Raw genomic sequence first — 20,616 nt, forward strand, 5'->3', positions numbered from 1 at the left:
GGTTGAACCTCCAGCTTTCAGGTCTGCAAAGCCTCTACACTGCAGATTTAATATAATACATATTTTATCAAGGATGGGTTAGTCTTCATCAGCCCTCCTCTCAGTGTCAGTTGACTCGGAGAAGCGCTTTTATTCTTGTATTTGAAGTTGAACTAAACCAATTTCTTTGGCATTTAAGTGCAAAATGTTTCATGGTTTTGTTTTCTTGTAAGAACTTGTGACCTCATCCCTGTGACAGCGTTGATTTTTATGTATGAACTTTATGAATTAATATAAGTCATCCAAGATAATCAGTGTGAAATTTCTACTTTTTAATCTTTAATTTGCTCTGCGCAAAAGCAGTCATTCTTCTCTTCTCAGTTATTAGCTTTCTTTATTTTTCCCACAGTGGAAGTTCAGAAGGCTGTAGCAGTCATTTAAGAGCACGCTGGAGACAGAATGGGTGGATATATTACCTCTTTCATATCATCACAGATGCAATTTTGAGATGCACAAAGGTTTGGTCCCTTTTTGTTAACTGTAGATTTTGATGATTAATTTTCACATATAATATTTTTTTAAAGGAAATGTATTCAAATGAATGTAGATTGTTAAAATTAAGCGTGTCTCCTCTGAAGTAGGCTAGTTAAGAAGTGAAAGAGACAGTAACCAACAATAGGAACTAGAATAGCACAAGAGATGGTTAGATTTCCATTAGGAGCCTAAAGGGAGCAAGCGGAAGAAGAAGAAGAATGCACACCTTAGAAGACCGATTGTATGTATGCAGCTCGTAATTATGCTTATAGAAACTGTTTATACAGTTAGATGGTCGTATTTAATTGTCTATTTAATCGGAAGTTCATATTGATGTGGTGTGAACTGGGTGAACTTAAGGGTATGCGCTGTATAGACATGGTCATACTCCCGGCTTCCGTCGAGTTCGCGTCAAAGCGCTTGACGTCAGCATAACAACAACCTGTCATGACAGCTCGTATGGGGGGAAAATTAATCGATTAAAGATTTGATCTTGAGTTACATAAAACTGGTTTCTCTTGGATGTGGGATTCCTGCTGAAAGGTAAGAGTTGAAAACCGTATAACCGCGAAACAAACCCTGTACGGGACAGAAGCTAAACTAAACCTCAGTGAGCTGTGTGGAAAATAAGCTAACGTAGCGTTAGCTGGTTTTTCTTTTCTGTGGTTAACAAATGTCGAGGCGACTCTTTCAGTCCCACAATTGTTACAGAACTAACCTACTAACTAGCTGCTGGTTATATCGAGTGAGTGAGCTTTACTGTCTTCAAACTAGCCAGCCACCCGGCATTGAGCGACAATATTGCTTACTGAGCTAGCTTAGCCATGCTAGCATAGCAGCGATCTCTTGTCTGCTGGTGACCAGAGTTAGCAGCATTGTCCGTGTGTGTGCGCTTGTGTAACGGCTGTATTTCAGTTTTAGTGAGTAAAACAATGTCGATATAGTTTGTTAATACTGTTCGTCTACAGCTTTCAGTGTAACACTGCGCTTAAATGCAATTCTAAGGACCGCGGCTGTGTGATGTTTGGTGATAGCCAGCTGTGCTGCTCATTGACTCGCCTCTGATGTCCGTCACATGAATAGTTAACTCGCCGGCGGTGCAGCCACCTCGCTGTAGTTTTCAGCTGTGAGCGCAGTCAGCAAATTAAACGGATGCCTTTTGGGTGGCATCAACCCACTGCACCTAATTCGCTCAAGACGCGCATTGCAGGTGCATTGCAGTGCATGTTCACTGAAACTGTGTCTCTGTTCTTGTTGTTTTGTGTGTGTGTGTGACCCCAGGAAGGACGGGGCATTCTTAAACCTGTCGTTTAGCCAGCCGAAGAGACGGGGAACAGGATAGGGAAGCAGGGCGAGGCGGGCCCCGCGGAGCCGGTGGAGAAGATGGCCGGCAGCCCGGAGAAGAGTTCCACCGCGCAGGAGCTGAAGGAGCAGGGAAACCGGCTGTTCCTCTGCCGCAAGTACCAGGAGGCTGCTACGTGTTACAGTAAAGCTATTGTGAGTAATTTCTGACACAAATGCTGCAGTGATGTCTTTGTTTTCTTCTTCTTTTATTAAAGCTAAGTGAAACGAAGTGGATGCAGATTCCCTCTGGATGAAAAATGAGGTTACAATGCACGTTTATTGTCCTCTGATTCTCTACAGAACCGTAATCCATCCGTGGCAGTATACTACACCAACCGAGCTCTCTGCTATGTGAAGCTGCAGCAGCATGACAAAGCCCTGGCAGATTGTAAGCATGCGCTGGAGCTGGACAGTCAATCAGTTAAGGCACACTTCTTCTTGGGTCAGTGTCACCTGGAGCTGGAGAACTACGATGAGGCCATCGGGAACCTACAGAAAGGTCAGAAAAAACTCCAGGATGATGGTGAAAATGCTGCTGGTGCATTGCACAAATTTACTCGTGCAGTTCCTCATTCATGTGAAAGTTAATTTTTTAAGATCAGTGAGGCCTCAGAGGGTTGGGAGCTCTTCTCTGAGGCACAGCATATGTTTGCATGAGCTGTTGTCAGTGTAATGATATGTTAGAAGGAAAGAAAGCTGGAATTTTGTCTCCACTCAGTGTTATGGTTGCTTCTCTTGGATGAAGCTTCACACTATGAAATGATTTATGAATGTATGGTTATGAGACTTTACAGAAAGTAATTCAGTGATAATATAAACGCCAATCTAACGCTAACCATGATTTGTGACTACTAGTTTCGCTTAGTTTATAAAAAACTGGAAGCCCGCCTTTTACTCAGTCGTGAAAAATGGACCAAAGTAATTCCACAACTTAATGAGAAATAAATCACTTTTCAAAAGTGGAATAACTCACAGTATAGGAGAGCCTTTCACCAGTTTAGCAAACTTGTTTTGGGATGTTCCTCCCTGCATGGAGAGCCTGTATCTTTGGCAAGTTTGGCTTGCAGATATTTCTACAGGTCGAACTCTCTGCAGACTCCCTGAGCGCTTTATCGCAGTGCTTCGTGCAGCTGCTGACTTCCAAGTCAGCCCATGGCTTTGTTGTGGGCTGCAGCTGATCGATTAAGAAGAAAAGTACACAAAATATGTTAGATAAGTGCAGGTCATGGTTAGTCACTGTTAATGCAAACACTGATAGTGAATCTTAGGTGGCTACAGTTTAATCATGAACAAAAGAGAAACTCAGTTTGTTCTTTGGAGGAACTTTTTTTTAATATCAGCTTTTAGCAAACTGGAGGCAGCATTTTAACTGTGAAGCCACGTTGCTGTAGCGGTGTTTTTCTTTTACAGCTTATAACCTGGCAAAAGAACAAAGGCTGAATTTCGGAGATGACATCCCCAGTGCTTTGCGCATTGCCAAGAAAAAACGCTGGAACAGTATTGAGGAGAAGCGCATCAACCAGGAGAACGAGTTACACGCCTATCTGACCAAACTTATACTGGCTGAGAAGGAAAGGTGAGTCTTTGAAGCACCACATTCTCATTTTTATTTTGATAATTTGGCATGTAGGTGTCATTTTGTGTTGGATGGATAAATTTAAATTAGCTCCTTATTTTTGCAGAGAACTAGAAGAATACAAAGAAAAACAAGATGACAATCAAAATGGAGGCGACGCTGCCAAGATCTCCTCAAAACATGTATGTTTTTGCATTTTGTTTACTTTTTGTAATTGGTGTCACCCTAATGAACAAATATTAAACTGGTGTGTTTTTTAAAATGAAATTGAATATTCATTCATATGTCTGATTGTTCTGAAACCCTGACGTGGAAAGGACAAGTATCTAATGGATATGGATGAGCTCTTCTCTCAAGTGGACGAGAAAAGAAAAGTGAGTACGATTTTTAACTAATGCTTCGTACTCGTGCAACGCTGACAAATCCGTGATTAGCCTGCAGCTTGGCTAACACAGACAGATGCTAACAGTACACGCATACCTACTGTAAATACACACATTTGTTTCTGTCTGCAGTCAGGCTACATGTTGACATAAGGCTTGTGATCTCTTTAAAAATCCACTTAGACTTCAGATAAACAGCTACTTTTTGTTTTCGACTGCTGCTGTTCCTATGGTAACGGTCACTGCTTGTGTGCCAAGGCTCTCGCTATAGATAGTTGTCGGCTGTGGCAATTGTCATGTAATTGAAACGACACCGTCGCGTCTGCCGAGTGTTTCTCTCCCGTCTGGCTCAGAAGGTGTTCTGCTTAGAGAAAAGTTGACTCAAAGAGTTTCAACTTCAGTAGCTTCGGGTTTGTGGCACTTCTGTCGACAGGCTTTAATATATAATTGGTATAGAAAAAAGCTGAAAAGGGTGAGAAAGGAAAACAGATTACTGTGGCTATAATTCGTTACCATTTTATAGCAAGAAAAAATTAACAGTTTAAGCTGTGACTCTAGGCTCTATGAGAGTTTACACCGTGAGCCACATAAACCCACCCACAATTCTGGCCCTCGGGGCTTGTGTTTGACACCCCTGATTTTAGGGGAACAGGATCTCTCAGTATTAGGTCAGAGTGATGCTTCTTTGTATTTTGTTTGTTCCCGTCAGAAGCGAGAGATTCCTGATTATCTTTGTGGGAAGATCAGTTTTGAGCTGATGAGGGAGCCCTGCATCACACCCAGTGGGATCACCTATGATCGTAAGGACATTGAAGAGCACCTACAGGTGAAATGATTGTTGCTTACAGTGCTGTGCAAAAGTCTTGAGCCCCGCTTCTTGACTTTTTAATTTTTTTATTTTTTAAGCCGTCTTAAACAATAGTTCTTTAGGCTTCCTGAAGCTCTTTCAACTTTTGTCTATGGGGACCTGCTGCTTCTTCACTCAGTATTCATATGAATGCCTTTTTTGTTTTGTTTTCTTTTTTTGTTTAAGCAACATAAAGCATAGAAAAAGCACCTAACTCAAAGGAGGAACCAGTGCTGTGTCTAAATGGTAAATGGCCTGTATTTGTATAGCGCTTTACTAGTCCCTAAGGACCCCAAAGCGCTTTACACAACCAGTCATCCACCCATTCACACACACAGTGCGCCCCACCCTGGGAAAAAACACTATTTAAATTGTATCTTTAAGCTCTTTTTCACTAGCAGCCTGTCTCATAAACACATCATTTGTTCAAATTCCTGTGGTTGAACCTATGAAACATGGTGAATTAATCCAAATTTCCAAATTTTTCTGGTTCAGATTGTCATCAGTGCGTCTTGACGGCTACTTACAGAAACGACAAAAGCTGAGACTGTGTTCAGACTGTGCTGAAAAATAAAGATGGTCATGCCAAATATTGAAGTTCGAGCTCCCTAGAATTGTACAAACTCTCATTTGCCTTCTGTCTTGTATTTCAACGTATGCTGCACATTTATAATTAATCTATAATTAAAATAAGGGTAAAGGAGGACCTGTAATGTCCAGCAGCACGTTTTCATTCTGCCAGAGTAGCATTTCATAGCGCACATGTGCTTCTTTTTTTTCTTATTTTCATAAAATCATCCATTGACGCTAACACTGTGTCTTAACGTGTTCCCTGTGCAGCGAGTTGGTCATTTTGACCCAGTCACCAGGAGTCCCCTGACCCAGGATCAGCTGATCCCCAACCTGGCTATGAAGGAAGTGATAGACGCCTTTATCCAGGAGAACGGCTGGGTGGAGGACTACTGAGGAGAGAGCTCCCATTTCTCCTTCATGCCCCCAAACCCAACTCAAAGCCTGGATAACACAAGACTATAGAGAACAGATCACCCCTTGCCTGGATATGTGCTTTACACAAGCAGGAAAAGCCACACTAAGGACTACCAAACGGGAGCCACGTATCTTGGTCTGCCTCCTCTCCCTCCCATTTTCTCCTCCCTTATCTTCACCGTCTGAGGCATCCATGACCTGCCGCTCCCTTTAAAACCTCCTTTCATTCTGCTCCTTCTAGTCTTTCTCTCTGACTTCCTCTCTGTCACGATGTTTCTGGTCTTTTCAAGCCCGACTCCTTTCTTTACTCAAATATGGGCCTCTCTCTCAGGTCCTCCCTCTTCTTCTCTCTTTCTCTGAGTGCCAGTCGTCGGAAAGCATCACCATTGCACTCCAGTGTTTCACACAAACCATCAATTATTTTAAAAAAAGAAGAAGAAGAAAAAATCCACACTTTTGGTGGCAGAATTGATGAAAACATTGGCTTATTTGATGTTTACTCTAGTATTTTCTAGTCATCTTTTTCCATTAAGTAATTTAGCATTCATCCACTTCTTAATGTACATTTATCGAAGTGGTAACTAAAATGCCAAAAACCTGTCGCGAACGAGGGTTGTTTGTATGCAAGTTTTAAAATAATCGATAATCGGAAAGGGAAACGAGTCCCTTTCTCATACGGCCACCTCACCACAGTGTACGTTTTTATTAGTTTGTTTAGTTTTATTCACATATCAATCACACCCCATTACAGACAATTGAGATGAACTGAATGTATTCATTATATATTTCTTAGGTTTGGACTTAACCTTCAGTAATTCAAGATGCTTTTTTTAAGTATCAGGACAATGTTAAGGTTTTCATGACGAGCCTTGAACTGAAAGGCCTTTAAACTGGAAGCAGAAAACAAAATGCTGTATTACAAAAAAACCCAATAAATGTGTTCTTTTTGCTGGATAATAATTTAAAACCTTTAAATGTTTGGATTGGACCGATTACATCAGCTGCTTTGAGGACTGGTCCGTGCTGTCTGTGTCTCGTGCTGTTTACCTGGTATGACAGTGGACGCTCGCATCAAGCATGAAGTGAATTTTGTTCTCCTTTGTATCAAAATACAAAGATAAGCTGTGTTTCTGGGGTTTTTTGTTTTTCCACCTTCTCGCTGTTGATTTTTATGCACCTTCTCCTCACAGTTTCGAAGAAATCGGCCGCAGAAGCTTGCGGAAACCAATCGCCTGTGTGAACCTAACTTTAAAGTTTGAGAAAGTTAAAGTTCCCCAGCATCGTGGCCCCCCGACCCGTTTCACAGAAATGCTGGAAGAGTTACAAAACCGTATCTCATCTGTACCTCAGTCTCTCTCTGTAAACCGCATTTTTAGTCGAGTGCTGTTAGTTTACAGGCTTTTTCAGCTGAATGTGTCTGTGTTGAATTAGGCCTGCTAGTGGATTGTATTGGGCTGCAGGTGGTGTACATAATTTGCTGGTGTATTTCAGGTTTTGTTTCTTGACAAAATATTCATTTTTTTGTCATGTTCTTTTTCTTTTTCTTTTTTTTTTCTTGAACTCTTAGAGCTTGAGAAACTGTATTAAATGTAGATATGTTGATAACATAAACACCTGATTCAGTTTTTGTTTGTCCCCATTAAACCGTGAACTACGAGGTCGTTTGTTCTGGTGTTTCTGTTTATTTAAACAAACAAAAATTCATTAAACAACACCACACAAACTTCAGCTTTACAGCTCGTGATTTTAATCCTGCAATAAATGCTGATTTGGTGAATCTTATATTTGGTTTTTATTCTTTAAGGCATCACTGTGCGTTTGCGTCTGTAGTAGGCTGTGGTTTGATTCGATAGTGGTGGGGGGTTTTTTTGGGTTTTTTTTACATGAGAATGAAAGATGTTTAGATTTTCTTCCTGCTGCATTGCGCAATTTCCCTGTTTTTGAATTTCAGATAGCAGCTTTCAGTGTCTCTTTACAATTGTGAAATCTGCATTAAAACCTACATAGATGGGGCGATCGTGGCTCAAGAGTTGGGAGTTCGCCTTGTAATCGGAAGGTTGCCAGTTCGAGCCCCGGCTTGGACAGTCTCGGTCGTTGTGTTCTTGGGCAAGACACTTCACCCGTTGCCTACTGGTGGTGGTCAGAGGGCCCGGTGGCGCCAGTGTCCGGCAGCCTCGCCTCTGTCAGTGCGCCCCAGGGTGGCTGTGGCTACAATGTAGCTGCCATCACCAGTGTGTGAATGGGTGGATGACTGGATATGTAAAGCGCTTTGGGGTCCTTAGGGACTAGTAAAGCGCTATATAAATACAGGCCATTTACCATAGTTTTAAAGCTGAGGCTGATAATTTATCCATTTTCTACTGCTTATCTTGGTCCAGATCACATGGGTAAAGAAAGTATTTATTTAAAGTACTTTGTTAGTTACTTTTGGAAACTTGTGTGTGCTACTGAAAACTTTTTTTTGTGCCATTTTTAACTCAAGTCTACTCATACAAAGTGTCATGCGCATTAACATCTATCTAGACCTGCTAATTATGTGCTGTTAACTTGTACTTCCAGCAGGTTTGTGCCACGCAGCGAGTGTACTGCCAGGAGGCTGAGGGGCAGTAACTAACATCCACTGCTCTGTCACAGTTCTTGAAAAACCTGTTTATCCATCTTTTTTTCTTCCAGTCAAAGGGAAAACTATTCCAGCCGTCGTAAGAGGAGAGGTGGGGTGCATCCTGGACGAAACTAAATTGCAGTGTTGCAACACACCGGCAACCTATCCAAGGGTGCCCAACTGCAACCCCGACCTGGTGAGGGAGGAAAGGAAGGAGTTAGAAATTGTTATGAAAAATCAACAAATAACCAAGTATTTCACAGTCTAAAGCCCGTGTAACAACGAATGGTCCACCAGCTGAAAACCTTTAAGGTTTGTCTGATGCAAGAGCTGCTGTAATTTTCATGCGTTCATGCTAGAGGCTCTGATGCAAACACTTCATGCTGGTTGATGGTGAGCGTGGCTCAGTCACATGTACAGACGGTGTCACTCAGCCCTCACACACCAGGCCTATTGTCAGAGCATCGTTGAAAGAGCTGACGTCAGGGGCTGTGCAAGGAGGGAAGAGGACCAGGCACGGGTCACTGTTGAGTGGGAAAGAGTTGGCAGCAGAGAACATCAACAACACAACATTAAAATGGTAAGAAAATCAGTTTTTCTCGGTAATTTTGCACATACTTACATTTTTTTTAATATAGTTCAGTAATTGATATCAGTCCGGAGCTGCTGTCAGATGCTTGTTCGTGTGTTGCAGAGCGACAACGCTGTGAAGTTTGGTCAGGCTCTGCTGGGTGTTTTATTGCTTGTGACTTTCTCCTCATCCACACAAGGTATGGATTTAAAAACTACGTTTTATAGGCAAAAAAAAAAAGTCATTTTACCAAAGTTTGTGAACAAAACCCATCGCTAGAGATTGATCAAGCTATTTATTCCTTTTAATCATACAAAGTCAGTTTTGAATAAAATAAATAAAGGTTTTTGGTAGTTTCTCATAAGCTTCCAATATTCCCAGCTCGTTTCTTATACTTCAAACTGAAGGAATAAGAACAGGATTACTGATTTGCTGGAAAGCGTAGTGATGACCGAGCTTTGGTGTGCAGGCCTTAACATAAGAAATGCTGTGAGTCCAGACAGTCACAGACTGGTTTTGTCTTTCCATACAACTGACTGCCAGATGTCCACAGACATATCTCGTTTCACGTTGCATCTTTAAATTAATGTCTGTGCTCTAAAATTAAAGTGAGTTTTTTCTTCCTTCAAATCTCCAACAGTAGAACATTTTGTTTCAGTCGTTTTCAGCCCTTAATGATCAAATTTGTTTGAATCGGGTACACCTGCTATCTTTTAAAAACTATTGCTCATTTAGTCCAGGTTTACAAAAATTTTTTTTTTGATGAACTCACTTGCCACTTTATTAGGTACACCCTGTTAGTTCCAGGTTGGACTCACTTTCATCCTTACTTCTCAGATACTTCTCAGCAGTTTGTATAAACACTTAGACCAACAAACACGTTCAAAGTCACCTAAGTCACCTTTCTTATCCTTTCCGATGCTCAGTTTGAAATTCACCATGACCATGTGCACATACCTAAATGAAATGAGTTGCAACTTTGTGGTTGGTTGATGTATTTGCATTAAGTAGCAGGGAACAGGTGAACCTAATGAAGTGGCCGATGAGTGTATATGTTGCATTTATTTGAACTAATTCGCGGTTGTTTTAAAGCTTGAGAATCTGGTAGCCTTGTGTACTGATAGGCAATTTAAAAACAGCAATAGATTAAAAACAGCTTAAAAAAATTACTTTTATTATCTCACCTTCATTGGAACAATTAGAAAAGCTTTGCATAATCGTACCTGTATGTCATAATAAACTCACAGATTTATCGTCTTGTTAACCGCAGTGGGTCTGAGCGACAAAGTCCTGGTCTTCCCCTATGAGACGGACTTCAGCTACGTGGCCTTGATCCCGCAGAAGGAGATGGGGCTGAAGGCCTTCACCCTCTGCATGCGTGTGGCCACCGAGCTGCCGGAGGAGCGCCAGATCATCCTGTTCGCCTACCGCACAGCCGACTACGATGAACTCAACGTGTGGCGCGAGAAGGACGGCCGCATCTCCTTTTACCTGAGCGGCGACGGCGTCTTCTTTCACCTGCCCCCACTCACCACCTTCCGCACCAGCCTCTGCCTCACCTGGGAGTCGCGCACCGGCCTCGCCGCCTTTTGGGTGGACGGGAAGCGTAGCACCTACCAGGTCTACAAACCTGGCCACACCATCCGTCCGAAGGGCACCGTCCTCCTGGGGCAAGATCCAGACAAACACCTGGGAGGCTTGGAGGCCACGCAGAGCTTTGTGGGGGAAATGACGGATCTGAATATGTGGGACTATGTGCTCTCCAGGAGCATGATCCAGGGCTGGCACTACGGACACAAAGTCCCCAAAGGGAATATCTTCGACTGGTCCACCATGGAGTACGAGGTGACCGGGAACGTGATGGTGGTGGATGATGACTGACTCAATTTGAAGTCCAGAGCAGAGACGGATGAGGCTTTGGAGGTCGGTGTGGGACTTGCGTGTCTTCTTTTCCTTCTTAGATTTAGTGTTTTATTTTGTGACCATTTAACTATTCTGACGTGAAGTTCTTCACATTAACATTACATTAAAAACAAGGTAAATCTTATACTCAAGAGTTGATGTTGCCAGATATGTCCATAAGGGGGCACTCTATGCCAGTTCACGCCATTACAGCAAGCTGTCTAAAATTAAGCATCAGCTATATATCATCATTTTTTTTAATTAATAAAATCCAGATTTATTTAAATGTGTCAATCTTAGTTTTGTTTGCATATTTCAAAGAGAAGTGCCAAATGACCAAGACAACGCCTTACACCATAATGCTTTCAGCAGCCGTTAATAATATAGAATTTAAACTCAAAGCTGCAATGCAACTTCAAGTTAAGACAATTATTTACAAATAAAGATATGTATCTGCAGAATTAAACACGCTGTAAGAAAAACACATTTGTCAGTCTGTAACGTTGAGGTTAAAACCATGGAGGAGATACTGGAACAGCGAGCAGAGGCAGGTATTATTTCTGCAGGAGACCAAATGATTTAAAGCACACCGAGAGACAAATAGCAATCACTGTGTTTGAAATCCGTTACGTTGCCTTTGGTTAGCGCGCTCACTCATGAATTTTCCATGTTTCAGCTGATGTAAGAGCGCTTTTGGGTCTGAAATAAAAGGCGTGCCGTGTGCATAACTAATAATGTTTGTTATTAAAGAGAGTGCTCCATCTTTGAACTCTGGCAGCTTCCTCTTCATAATCGTCTGCTTCTTTTTCCACACAAAGAGTTTTTGCTCAGCTCATATATGACGATATGGTTCAGCTCCTGATAGCAGGGCAAAAAGAATCACATTTTTTATAGAAATGACATATGTGCCTCTCAAATCGGTGTGTTACCATTCTCCTGCACCCCAGGAGTAAAATCTCACTTTTAAGCTTAAGTGACAGCTTCTCACGTGGAGTTTAAAGTTGACATTTTTACCAATGGAAATTTACAGCACGGCGAACAAACCTAAGTGTTACTTGCAAAAATCGAGTCGTATGGAGTTGCTTCACTCACAAAGACGCCTCAGAATGAGCTCGGGGTCAGATCTCCTCCATCCAAGTGTAACACAGTAACCCTGAGTTCCAGCGCGTGCTGGCCCTGCCTGCCTACACCACCGCCCTGACCTCCTTGCAGAGACGGCGGAGAAGTTTCCAGCACTCAAGCCCATGCAGGCTTCCTTGAGGGTGGGAAAGTGCTGCGTTCTTGTGTGTGTGTGTGTGTGTGTGTGTGTGTGTGTGTGTGTGTTTATTGACCAAACCAGCCGTCGGCTCTCTCGCAGCAGCTAAATAAGGAGAAGGCAGGGCCAATGAGTTCTGACTGCGGGTCAGCAGCCAAATGTTCCACCTTCTTGGATGTTGCAATGCATCAATCGCAGTGCCCACTCACTGTGTGGTAACACCTTTGTAGACCATCTGCCCATGCCTGGCTTCTTAGCCCTCTGGTACGTACACACACACACACACACACACACACACACACACACACACACACATAAAAAGAGCCTGATTTTTCCTTCTTTTTGCATCTCTACCCAAGAGGGATACTTCTTCTTTTATAGATACTTATAAATTTCTACCAATATAGTTTATATTGATAGAAATTCCAGTTTCAAAACTTATAAGAGGTTACATAGTGGCAGTGATATGACCCCTAACAAAGACAGACAAACACGTCTTCAGCTAGTAAGTACTTATTTCTCCTAATTTATCTCCAATTCAGCACATTTGTTTGCTTTGCAGATGAGATGACACGTAGGGACCGCACCCTCGCATTTCTGCAGCAAAGGAGGACTTGACATGAGGACAAAATCAGTGGCCTCCCCACAGAGAGGATAATTATTCCGTGTGTCCCCGTGCGTTGCATGTATAATCCAACTGTACAAACAGTTGAGGGGCCCCTCGTCCCGCTTGCGGACAGCGCTGCCAGCTCGGGCCCACGAGATCTGCATATTGGCCCACGGTGCTGGGGAAGCTGTCGGAGGCGAGGCGATGCCACTGAGCGCATGTTTGTGTGCACGGAGCTGGTGAAGATGTTTTCCACGCGAGAGGAGATAGACGGCAAGAGGGAGCCCCGTGCGAGCCGGCGAGGGGGAGACAGAAGGAGGGCCGTTCTGGCTTCCTTCAAGCAACTCCAAATAGATTTCCAGGCAAAACATATCTGCATACGCAAGACAGTGCTACGAGCTATCCGAGTGAGCTGTGGCATGTGTGCACTGAACAGATGGGTAATTTTTTTAGAGCTTTCTTGCAGAAATTTCAGCCCATTAAATTGAGGATCTTGGGCATTATTCAGCCTGCTTTTTTTTTCTCTTCCTTTTCATAAGGCGCAGAAAGAATTATCCTGCTTTGTTTGACAGATTTAGTGCATGACGTATGAATCAAAAATATGAGATGAAATCTACAGATTCTCAACATAAGCTTGGGAATTCATTCACTGACAAAAGCATATGACATATATGAAAGTCTAGCAGAGGGCGGAGAAAACTGTCACTTCTGCAAAGACGTCTGTCACTACAAACTTTACAAAACTGAAAAAAAAGCTTGGGGGAAAAAAGTGCACTTGGCCACAATAAACCAAATAAGCATGTGCACAACCGGGTTTTTATACAATCGTATGATTTTCAAATCTATGACCAAAATCCTGATGTGGGGGCTGAAGATGTGACCTGATTGTCAGGTCGCTCTTTCTTTCTCTCTCCCTCTCTCTCTTAGAGGTTGTGATCTGCCAGAATGGGCGTTAAGTCCTCACCCTCTGGGCTGTATGAAAAATTCACCAGGCCTTCCCATTAGAGTCAGTCTGAATCAGGGAGCAGGCGTTACAGCGGCCACTCGCATGACACTTTTATCACTCGGCATTTAGCGACGCAGATGTTACGTTTATAAAAACACAAAACCACAGCAGAGGTCGTTTCTTCAGTTGAGCTGAGCGTCTTCTGTGTGATCAGCGGTGGAGTGATGCGTTAGAGTCCCGGTGCAGGATTTTCACACTGATGGTGCGAGACCTGACCTTTTCCAGGAGTGAGTGTGTGAGAGCAGTTGGCTGTGTCCGCTGTGATACCTCCAGGCGGGACACCTAACACCGTACCGTCTACCTCTGAGTGCAGCTCTTGTCCTATGTCGCTGTGTTTAAGGTGGAGGTGGGGGTGAATAGGGGTGGGGGCGTACCTGACAATAGCCCTTTAATATATATAATATATAATATGTTCCGGCACTGTTTCAGAGGAGTCGGTCCCCTGCAAAGGCCATAAGTATCAGTGTCACTGCGTTACATTTAAACCTTTTAGAATTAAAGGGAAATTGCACTAAATTTAAATGTAAAGTCTGTTTTACACACTAATGGGGACTAGAGTATGTGATATATTCTGGAGGTTTTTTTTAAGTCTTTCTTCTATAAACAAAAATTAACTGTCAAATGGAGAAAAAGACGAACATTCATGCTCATTATAGTTTCAATAAATACACAGTTTTGATCTGAAAGAGGCTCAGATCAGCTGCTCCTCTGGGCTCAGCTTACCTTTGTGTTATCTGTATTATGTGACGCATTTGGGAATCTTTGGAGGGTCACTCATAGCCACAGCTTATGTATTTGAACATAAGCCGGTTGTTAAATATGCTTTTATTAGAAGCTAATTCAGTGAAGTCCCCCTTAAATTTTGTCCTTTTTAAAAAAACAAAAACAACAACCCTTAAACTATTTATTGGATTTATTGCAAAAATAGCCAAATATTCACTGATTTCAGTTTCTGAAATGTGAGAATTTGTCTACCCTTATTAAATTCATAAGAGAGCAGCCCAGTTATCAGTCATGTGACAGGGATGTTACTATTCTCAATGCCACTAAATAGCCCACTTTATCAATATATTTAACAAAACAAGCAATATTCAGCCTCATTCCTCTGAATCCGTCCACCACAACATATTTAACTGTTCCTGTCTGCTCCACCCCAAAGGAAAGCAGCATCAGAGGAGGAGAGGAGGTCGAGAGGAGCGCGAGAGGCTCTGCGGTTGAATGCGTTGCGGCTTTTAGCTGTGAATTCCCCTTCGTCGCCTCTGGGCTGGCCTCTGCTGTGAACATATGAGCCATGCCACAGCGTGTGGTGCTGGGAGATGGTCCAGAGCCTCCTGATTAAATATTACAGCCGTCTAAATGGATGGAGATTAGCCTCTGTGGGAATGTTAGGGCTTAATTTGCCCCCGGGCCAGTTGTGTGTGTGTGCCTTTGTAGATGTAAAAGGCAGAGAGGATGCGGGCTGTTGTTCGTGTGCCCCAGTGTAACGTGTCGGTAGGTCACTGGAGGATGTTTTGTGGTTTCACAGTGAGCAGCTTAACAGGATAGACAAGTTTAATCAACTTTAAGGTTTTATGTAATTTGCAGTTCTGCTTTTTAAGCTATGAAAATATATATTTTTTCCTCCCTTCTAGTCATGAGAGAAGCGTACCACCACACAGGATCTGGTTAAATGGGACAGTTCTCATATAGTGTTATACTCATCCACTTAAAGTGCCACATACAGCACGTCTCATTCACACAAGCACTTTTTTCTACAGCCAAGCCCTTGAAGAAACTTGGGGTTCAGTATCTTCCCTGAGACTTGAGCAGCCAGGGACCAAACCACCAAACTATTAGTAGACAATGTGCTCGACAACTTCCTGAGCCACAACCACACATCCGCCAAAGGCAGAAATTATTGTTTTTTTTTAATTAATTAAAAAATAAATAGATACATTTTGTCTCATGAGGCTGAGGCTGCACAACTATAAAACAAGATAATAAACCTGTGCAAAAAACATTACATTAAGAAAAATATTATGTTTGTTACTCTAATTTGTTTAGCTGATGTAATTTGAATAAGATTCCAATAGCTTTATGTCCGAAATGTATGAAACTTGGTGAGAAACACACATGGATGTAAGAAAGAAAAAAAACATCATATGTTTGTCTGATTCTTTCTGGTTTTCACAACAAATGCAGCCGATACTAAAGATATGACACCCCTAATCTGGCCTTAGAGGGCCTTTTATGACGAGTCTTCTACCCTGCATGTTTTTACTTATTTATTCCATGCACTGACGCATTTTACAGCCTGACTTCACATTAGGACATGTAGTGTAAAAAACACGCTTTCAGTTATACGATAGTCCATTTCTAACAGGATAGCCAACACGGGCTCAGGGTTTTGGCAGTTGTGTCCTCCCTCCACAGAAGAGTTCGCACCCCACAGTCACTCTGTTTGAGTGCAGATATCAGTCAGAGCAATTTATTCACACGTATGGAATAAATTACTGTCATCTTAATTGCGGTCTGTTCTCTGTGATCTGTTATGCCATCTCAACATTCGCTGTGAATTATTGATCACTTGGTTTTGTAGTTCACCGTGTTCAAAGTGCTTTTAAGGATGTGAGTACATGTTTTGAGGTCTTTGCATGTAAATTTTATTATTTATAAACGCGCATGTATGCTTTATGGAAAAAGTCGTCAGCCCGGTCTTGTCGCCTTTATTGTGCGTGCTCTCACAAACACTGTCAGATAAACATATGTTCTTCCCAGTTTTCTTCTGCAGAAGTGTGCATCAGATGTATCACCCCAAGGCCTTAATTCTCTCTTAATTTTCCTCTCGTATTGGGCAAACACATTCATCAGACTCCACATATGTGTACAGCATCCACAGACAATGACTGTTGGATGTAAACACTCCACATGTGCACACGCACACAGAAACACCATGTCACACGCGCACAAACCCACACACACATGCGCGAGCACCCTGCGCCACTGGGCAGGGACTAGCCTGAAAGATTGAAAGCAATTAAAACTATCATCTGCAGTGGCTCTGGGCAGGCCTGTGGCTGCGAGGGGGGAGCTGCCACTGTGCATCAGCCTCTCAGTCTCAGCAACGCACAGCGACATGAGAGGAAGAGTCGGAGCCCTCTTCCAAACACACTACCACAGCTCCTCTGGTAACATACGTGCATGCATGCTCACACGGGGCTTTGTCAAACTGCCACAAACACCTGATCGAGCTGCTGATCTTCCGCCTGCTCCCTACTCTTGCTGTCCTCTTCTGAAGCCATCCTATATAACACAGTCAAGTTGGATATCCGAGAAGGATACCTCCACGTTTAGTGGCTGGACCGAGTTGTTTTGTAACACTCTGACATTTTGAGGATTTAGTGTAGGTACACTGTGCCCGGCTTCGTAATGGCCTGGCCTGAAGCAGGAGGAATCGACGTGTCTCTAGAGGTGAAGTCACACACAGTGGAGAGACAAAAAAGTTTAAGCGGAATGAAACGATGGTGCAACGTGCCTTTGGTACCCAGATAAATGCTTGGTTTTTTTTTTTTCATGTGCATACCAGCAAGAAAAGTCAGCAGAGCCTTGGGTACACGAGTTAGCAAACAGAGGAAATATCTATTGTTGCAGTAAGTACTCTTGTGCTTTGGGATTGTTGCATACAGGCGCGCACACACCTGCGCACACCTGAACACGGGGCTCATCAGTCTGATCTCATTAAGTGGGAGTACTGTAACTCCCAGCTGTTTAGGTCAAACTTGGAGCGGTTTATCTGCGTTCACGCAGGAGCGGTGGCTGTCTGGTTCAGTCTGGACTGGCCCTTAACAAGTCTCCTCAGGACAACCAAACCGCCATTATCAACTACCGCTACTGCTTCTCTCCCTCTTCTTCTCTCTCTCCATCCTTTCCCTCCGATCGGCTCGCAACCTGTCACTCTCACTTAGCGTCGACATTAGCACCGGTGCTTTCCTCATCCTTCACCCCTCCCCGCCACCATCTCCCCTTGGTGCGTTTGAATACATATCTCCGATACTCAGCCCCTACTTAATTTGACAGGCCCCTGTTTTGTCAGTCTGACAGGCCCATAGCAAGACACTAATAGGCCACAGAGACCACCAGCAAAGGCACCAGCCAGGGCGGCCCCTGCGGTGCCAGTCCCCATCACCCTCTATGTCTCTCGGGGCGATCCAGGCAGGAGGGAGGAAGGGGACGAGGGGGTCATGGCTGGGATGGTCAAGCAGCAGTGCTGTCACACAAGTCCACAGCAGACTGGTCTAGGCACGAGTACTGACACCCATCACTGCTCCTCTGTAGCCCCCACCACCGTGCACACACATAAGAGGGTAAAAAGAGCAGCCAGTGGGGGTATCCAGGGATCTAATGATTGCACCTGCCACTCACAGCCATGGCTGCAGTCGTCACAGAGATGGTTGCTCTGCTTGTTTTAGTGATGGACCCACTGAGGAGCAGCTGCGACAGAGATGTTTGTGTGTGTTTCCCTTTAGGCCACCTGTCTGACTGATTGTAACCCGCTGAACTCTGATCACAGTTAATTGGTGGCCAGTAGTGCTGAGAGGTAGTACCCTAAATTTGAGACCGTGGCTATTGTTTGTTCTCTTCCCATACAGGTGCCACTGAAGGTATGACTTGATACTGACCTAATTCTCTTTAGTCGTCAGATATGCACGAGGCTTTCTGCTCCCGTCAGGCTCAAAATGGATTTTTTTTAGCCAAACTAATCTCGAAGAGGAATTATGAGAATTCCACAGAGATTTTTGGCCTGTTTTTGTATCAGTCTGCTCTGTTTATGGAACAGCTGCGTATACAGCCATACGTTTGTATACAGCAGATATGTTTCCACAAAAAAGAGGAAGAATTTCTTGATGATACTATCACTTGGTAATTCCCTGACTTTTCTCCAGTGAAAATTTTAGATGAACTCAATAATTAATGCTTTTTGGTTTGATAGTGACAGCTTCAAATGTTCACACCTAGTTTTATGGCTCAGTACTTGTTTTGTCCATAGACTGTATACAAAAGATGGACATGTTACCCACAATGCCCTCCGCGACATTGTTTTGTTAAGTCCCATTTTGCCGTCTCAGATTCTTAAAGCCAGAAATGATATGGACGAGAAGTTTGAGCGCTAAGTAATCAGCTAATTATCACCTCGATTGCTAAAGTGGAAACATGAACACGAATAGAAACTTTTTGACAGTCTATTAGTTCAGCCAACCAGCCGAGCATATTAATTACCAAGTAATATCAACAGAGAAATCCAGTTCTGTGAGCCTACGATTCAAACTGACCACGCCAATTTTAAACTCTTTTGGAGCCAGTGGCATTCAACATTAAAATAACTGCAGTGTTTTGCTTTTCCATGTTGGCTTCATATTTCATCCCTGAAGCTGATGCTTTGTTTAGCCCTCATTAGTAAATATCTCCATGCTAACTCTAAGACATGGATCATTTTCATCGTTGTGCTCGTTTAACATTAGTATGTGAGTGTTGTTATAGTAAATGTGACATCTAAGCACCTACAATTATAGTAAAAAAGAAGTTACAGTGGCTTACCAGGACATAATCAAAATAATTTAGTTCTTAGTAGGTCTCAAAATGAGGTAAGTACAAGTACCTCAATCAAATCAACAACAACGTGTGACATATCACAACATGTCACTATTTATCTAACCAAAATTAAGCCAAAATGCAGAAGCAGTGTGTGAAAAAACTAAGTACATCCTTACTGCTTTCATAGGAATTAAAAGAGGAAGTATTAAGAAGGTGTGAGCATCTCTATAAAGGCAGAAGTTTTAGCAGTTTGCAGGTCTGGAGCATTCAGGCGAGGAGGTAAGACATCAGTAATGATCTTACAGAAGTAATCGCTACTGCTCATCAATCTGGGAAGAGTTATTTCACATTTACGCGTTCAAGACAGTTGCCAGTCTTACCAAGAGTGGAAGGGTGAATTTGCTGGGACTGCAAAAAAACTGCAAAAAAACTCAAAAAACAAAAAACAAAACAAGAGCTACAGGCCTCAGTTAGCAGTGTGGCTCATTTGGAATGAATGCCAGGAAACCATTACAACACAGAAAGGGTGTAGCGTCTATTTCGCACATCTGTATGGACCTCTGTATTCATCTACTTATGAGCGAATGAATTCTTTTAGTATGGCATGTTGATAATATAACCTTTACATATATAACCGAATGATATGGTTGATCATGTGATTTCAGAATCACTTGTGTAGTGTTTAATATTTTAAAGGTTTGTCATTGGTGTCAGCATTTTTAAAAAATAAATAAAATGATTTCTTCAGTCACTTCAGTCAGATCTCTTTGAATTCTCCTTGTCCTTGATTTTATCTGGTAACATCCTGTGATAGAGAGAGAGATCCAGAGGATGTCATGGCTGGGATGAGAGCCAGAGTCATGGGGTCGGTTGAGGGGGGACTCCTGGGGTCTTTCGTTTAGTGAATTATTAAGGTTTACTAATACTTCATAAATCCCCTCTTTGTCCTGTCCATTACCGGCCTGTCACATCCTCTCGCCGCTGCTAGACTGACTCACTTGCTTCATCTAAATGACAGAAGTTAAACTGTGTTCCAGAGGAGATGGGGGTGAGGGTGGTGATGGGGAAGCAAGGAGGGGGCAACAGCACTCTGCAAGGAAGCCCCAGGGCTGGATGGCTTGGTGAGGGTGTGCGTGGGCTCGGATTGTGTGCTTGTGTGTGCTGCTGCTTGTATATTTGGTGTTGCTTTGTGCGTCTCTCCTCTTAAAATGTGGGTAAATGTGTGAAAGTGGACCTAAGGACAGCCGAGCGACTGGGTGGATCAATAGAACGAGTCGGTGTGTATCACTTCTCAGGACCACGCATCCTCATTAACTCTCCACGCATCTACACCACCAGTTCATTCCCTCCCCTCCTCCATCTCTTCCTCCTCCTCCTCCTCCCAAAACAGCAAACCTTGCCTCAGTGCGTGCCTGGCGGACTCTCTCCGCAGTCTCGACAGCCGAGCTGGTC

At 43.1% G+C, this 20,616-nt stretch overlaps 2 protein-coding genes across 2 annotated transcripts; both read left to right on the top strand.

The window, feature by feature from the left end:
* The first annotated feature begins 902 nt into the window (after positions 1-902).
* stub1 (STIP1 homology and U-Box containing protein 1) lies at positions 903-7,307 on the top strand. The gene is made up of 8 exons (XM_005950528.3): positions 903-1,056; positions 1,795-2,010; positions 2,158-2,356; positions 3,268-3,433; positions 3,540-3,615; positions 3,751-3,807; positions 4,526-4,642; positions 5,504-7,307. Exons 2-8 carry the CDS (start codon positions 1,897-1,899, stop codon positions 5,627-5,629), a joined length of 855 nt encoding a protein of 284 aa, XP_005950590.1. The 5' UTR covers positions 903-1,056; positions 1,795-1,896; the 3' UTR covers positions 5,630-7,307.
* Positions 7,308-8,649: 1,342 nt separating this feature from the next.
* On the top strand, positions 8,650-11,494 carry crp1 (C-reactive protein 1). Its single transcript, XM_005950531.2, has 3 exons — positions 8,650-8,832; positions 8,947-9,022; positions 10,094-11,494. Exons 1-3 carry the CDS (start codon positions 8,665-8,667, stop codon positions 10,702-10,704), a joined length of 855 nt encoding a protein of 284 aa, XP_005950593.1. The 5' UTR covers positions 8,650-8,664; the 3' UTR covers positions 10,705-11,494.
* Positions 11,495-20,616: the final 9,122 nt, after the last annotated feature.

This window comes from Haplochromis burtoni, unplaced genomic scaffold (genome assembly GCF_018398535.1).
Source record: "Haplochromis burtoni strain Fernald_Lab_line unplaced genomic scaffold, NCSU_Asbu1 Contig_804, whole genome shotgun sequence".
Classification (NCBI taxonomy): domain Eukaryota; kingdom Metazoa; phylum Chordata; class Actinopteri; order Cichliformes; family Cichlidae; genus Haplochromis; species Haplochromis burtoni.

Coding starts and splice junctions, on each gene's coding strand:
- stub1 (XM_005950528.3), top strand. CDS start 1,897: ATGGCCGGCAGCCCGGAGAAGAGTTCCACCGCGCAGGAGCTGAAGGAG. Junction 2,011..2,157: donor CGTGTTACAGTAAAGCTATT/GTGAGTAATTTC, acceptor GATTCTCTACAG/AACCGTAATCCATCCGTGGC. Junction 4,643..5,503: donor ACATTGAAGAGCACCTACAG/GTGAAATGATTG, acceptor TTCCCTGTGCAG/CGAGTTGGTCATTTTGACCC.
- crp1 (XM_005950531.2), top strand. CDS start 8,665: ATGTACAGACGGTGTCACTCAGCCCTCACACACCAGGCCTATTGTCAG. Junction 8,833..8,946: donor AACAACACAACATTAAAATG/GTAAGAAAATCA, acceptor CGTGTGTTGCAG/AGCGACAACGCTGTGAAGTT. Junction 9,023..10,093: donor TTTCTCCTCATCCACACAAG/GTATGGATTTAA, acceptor TGTTAACCGCAG/TGGGTCTGAGCGACAAAGTC.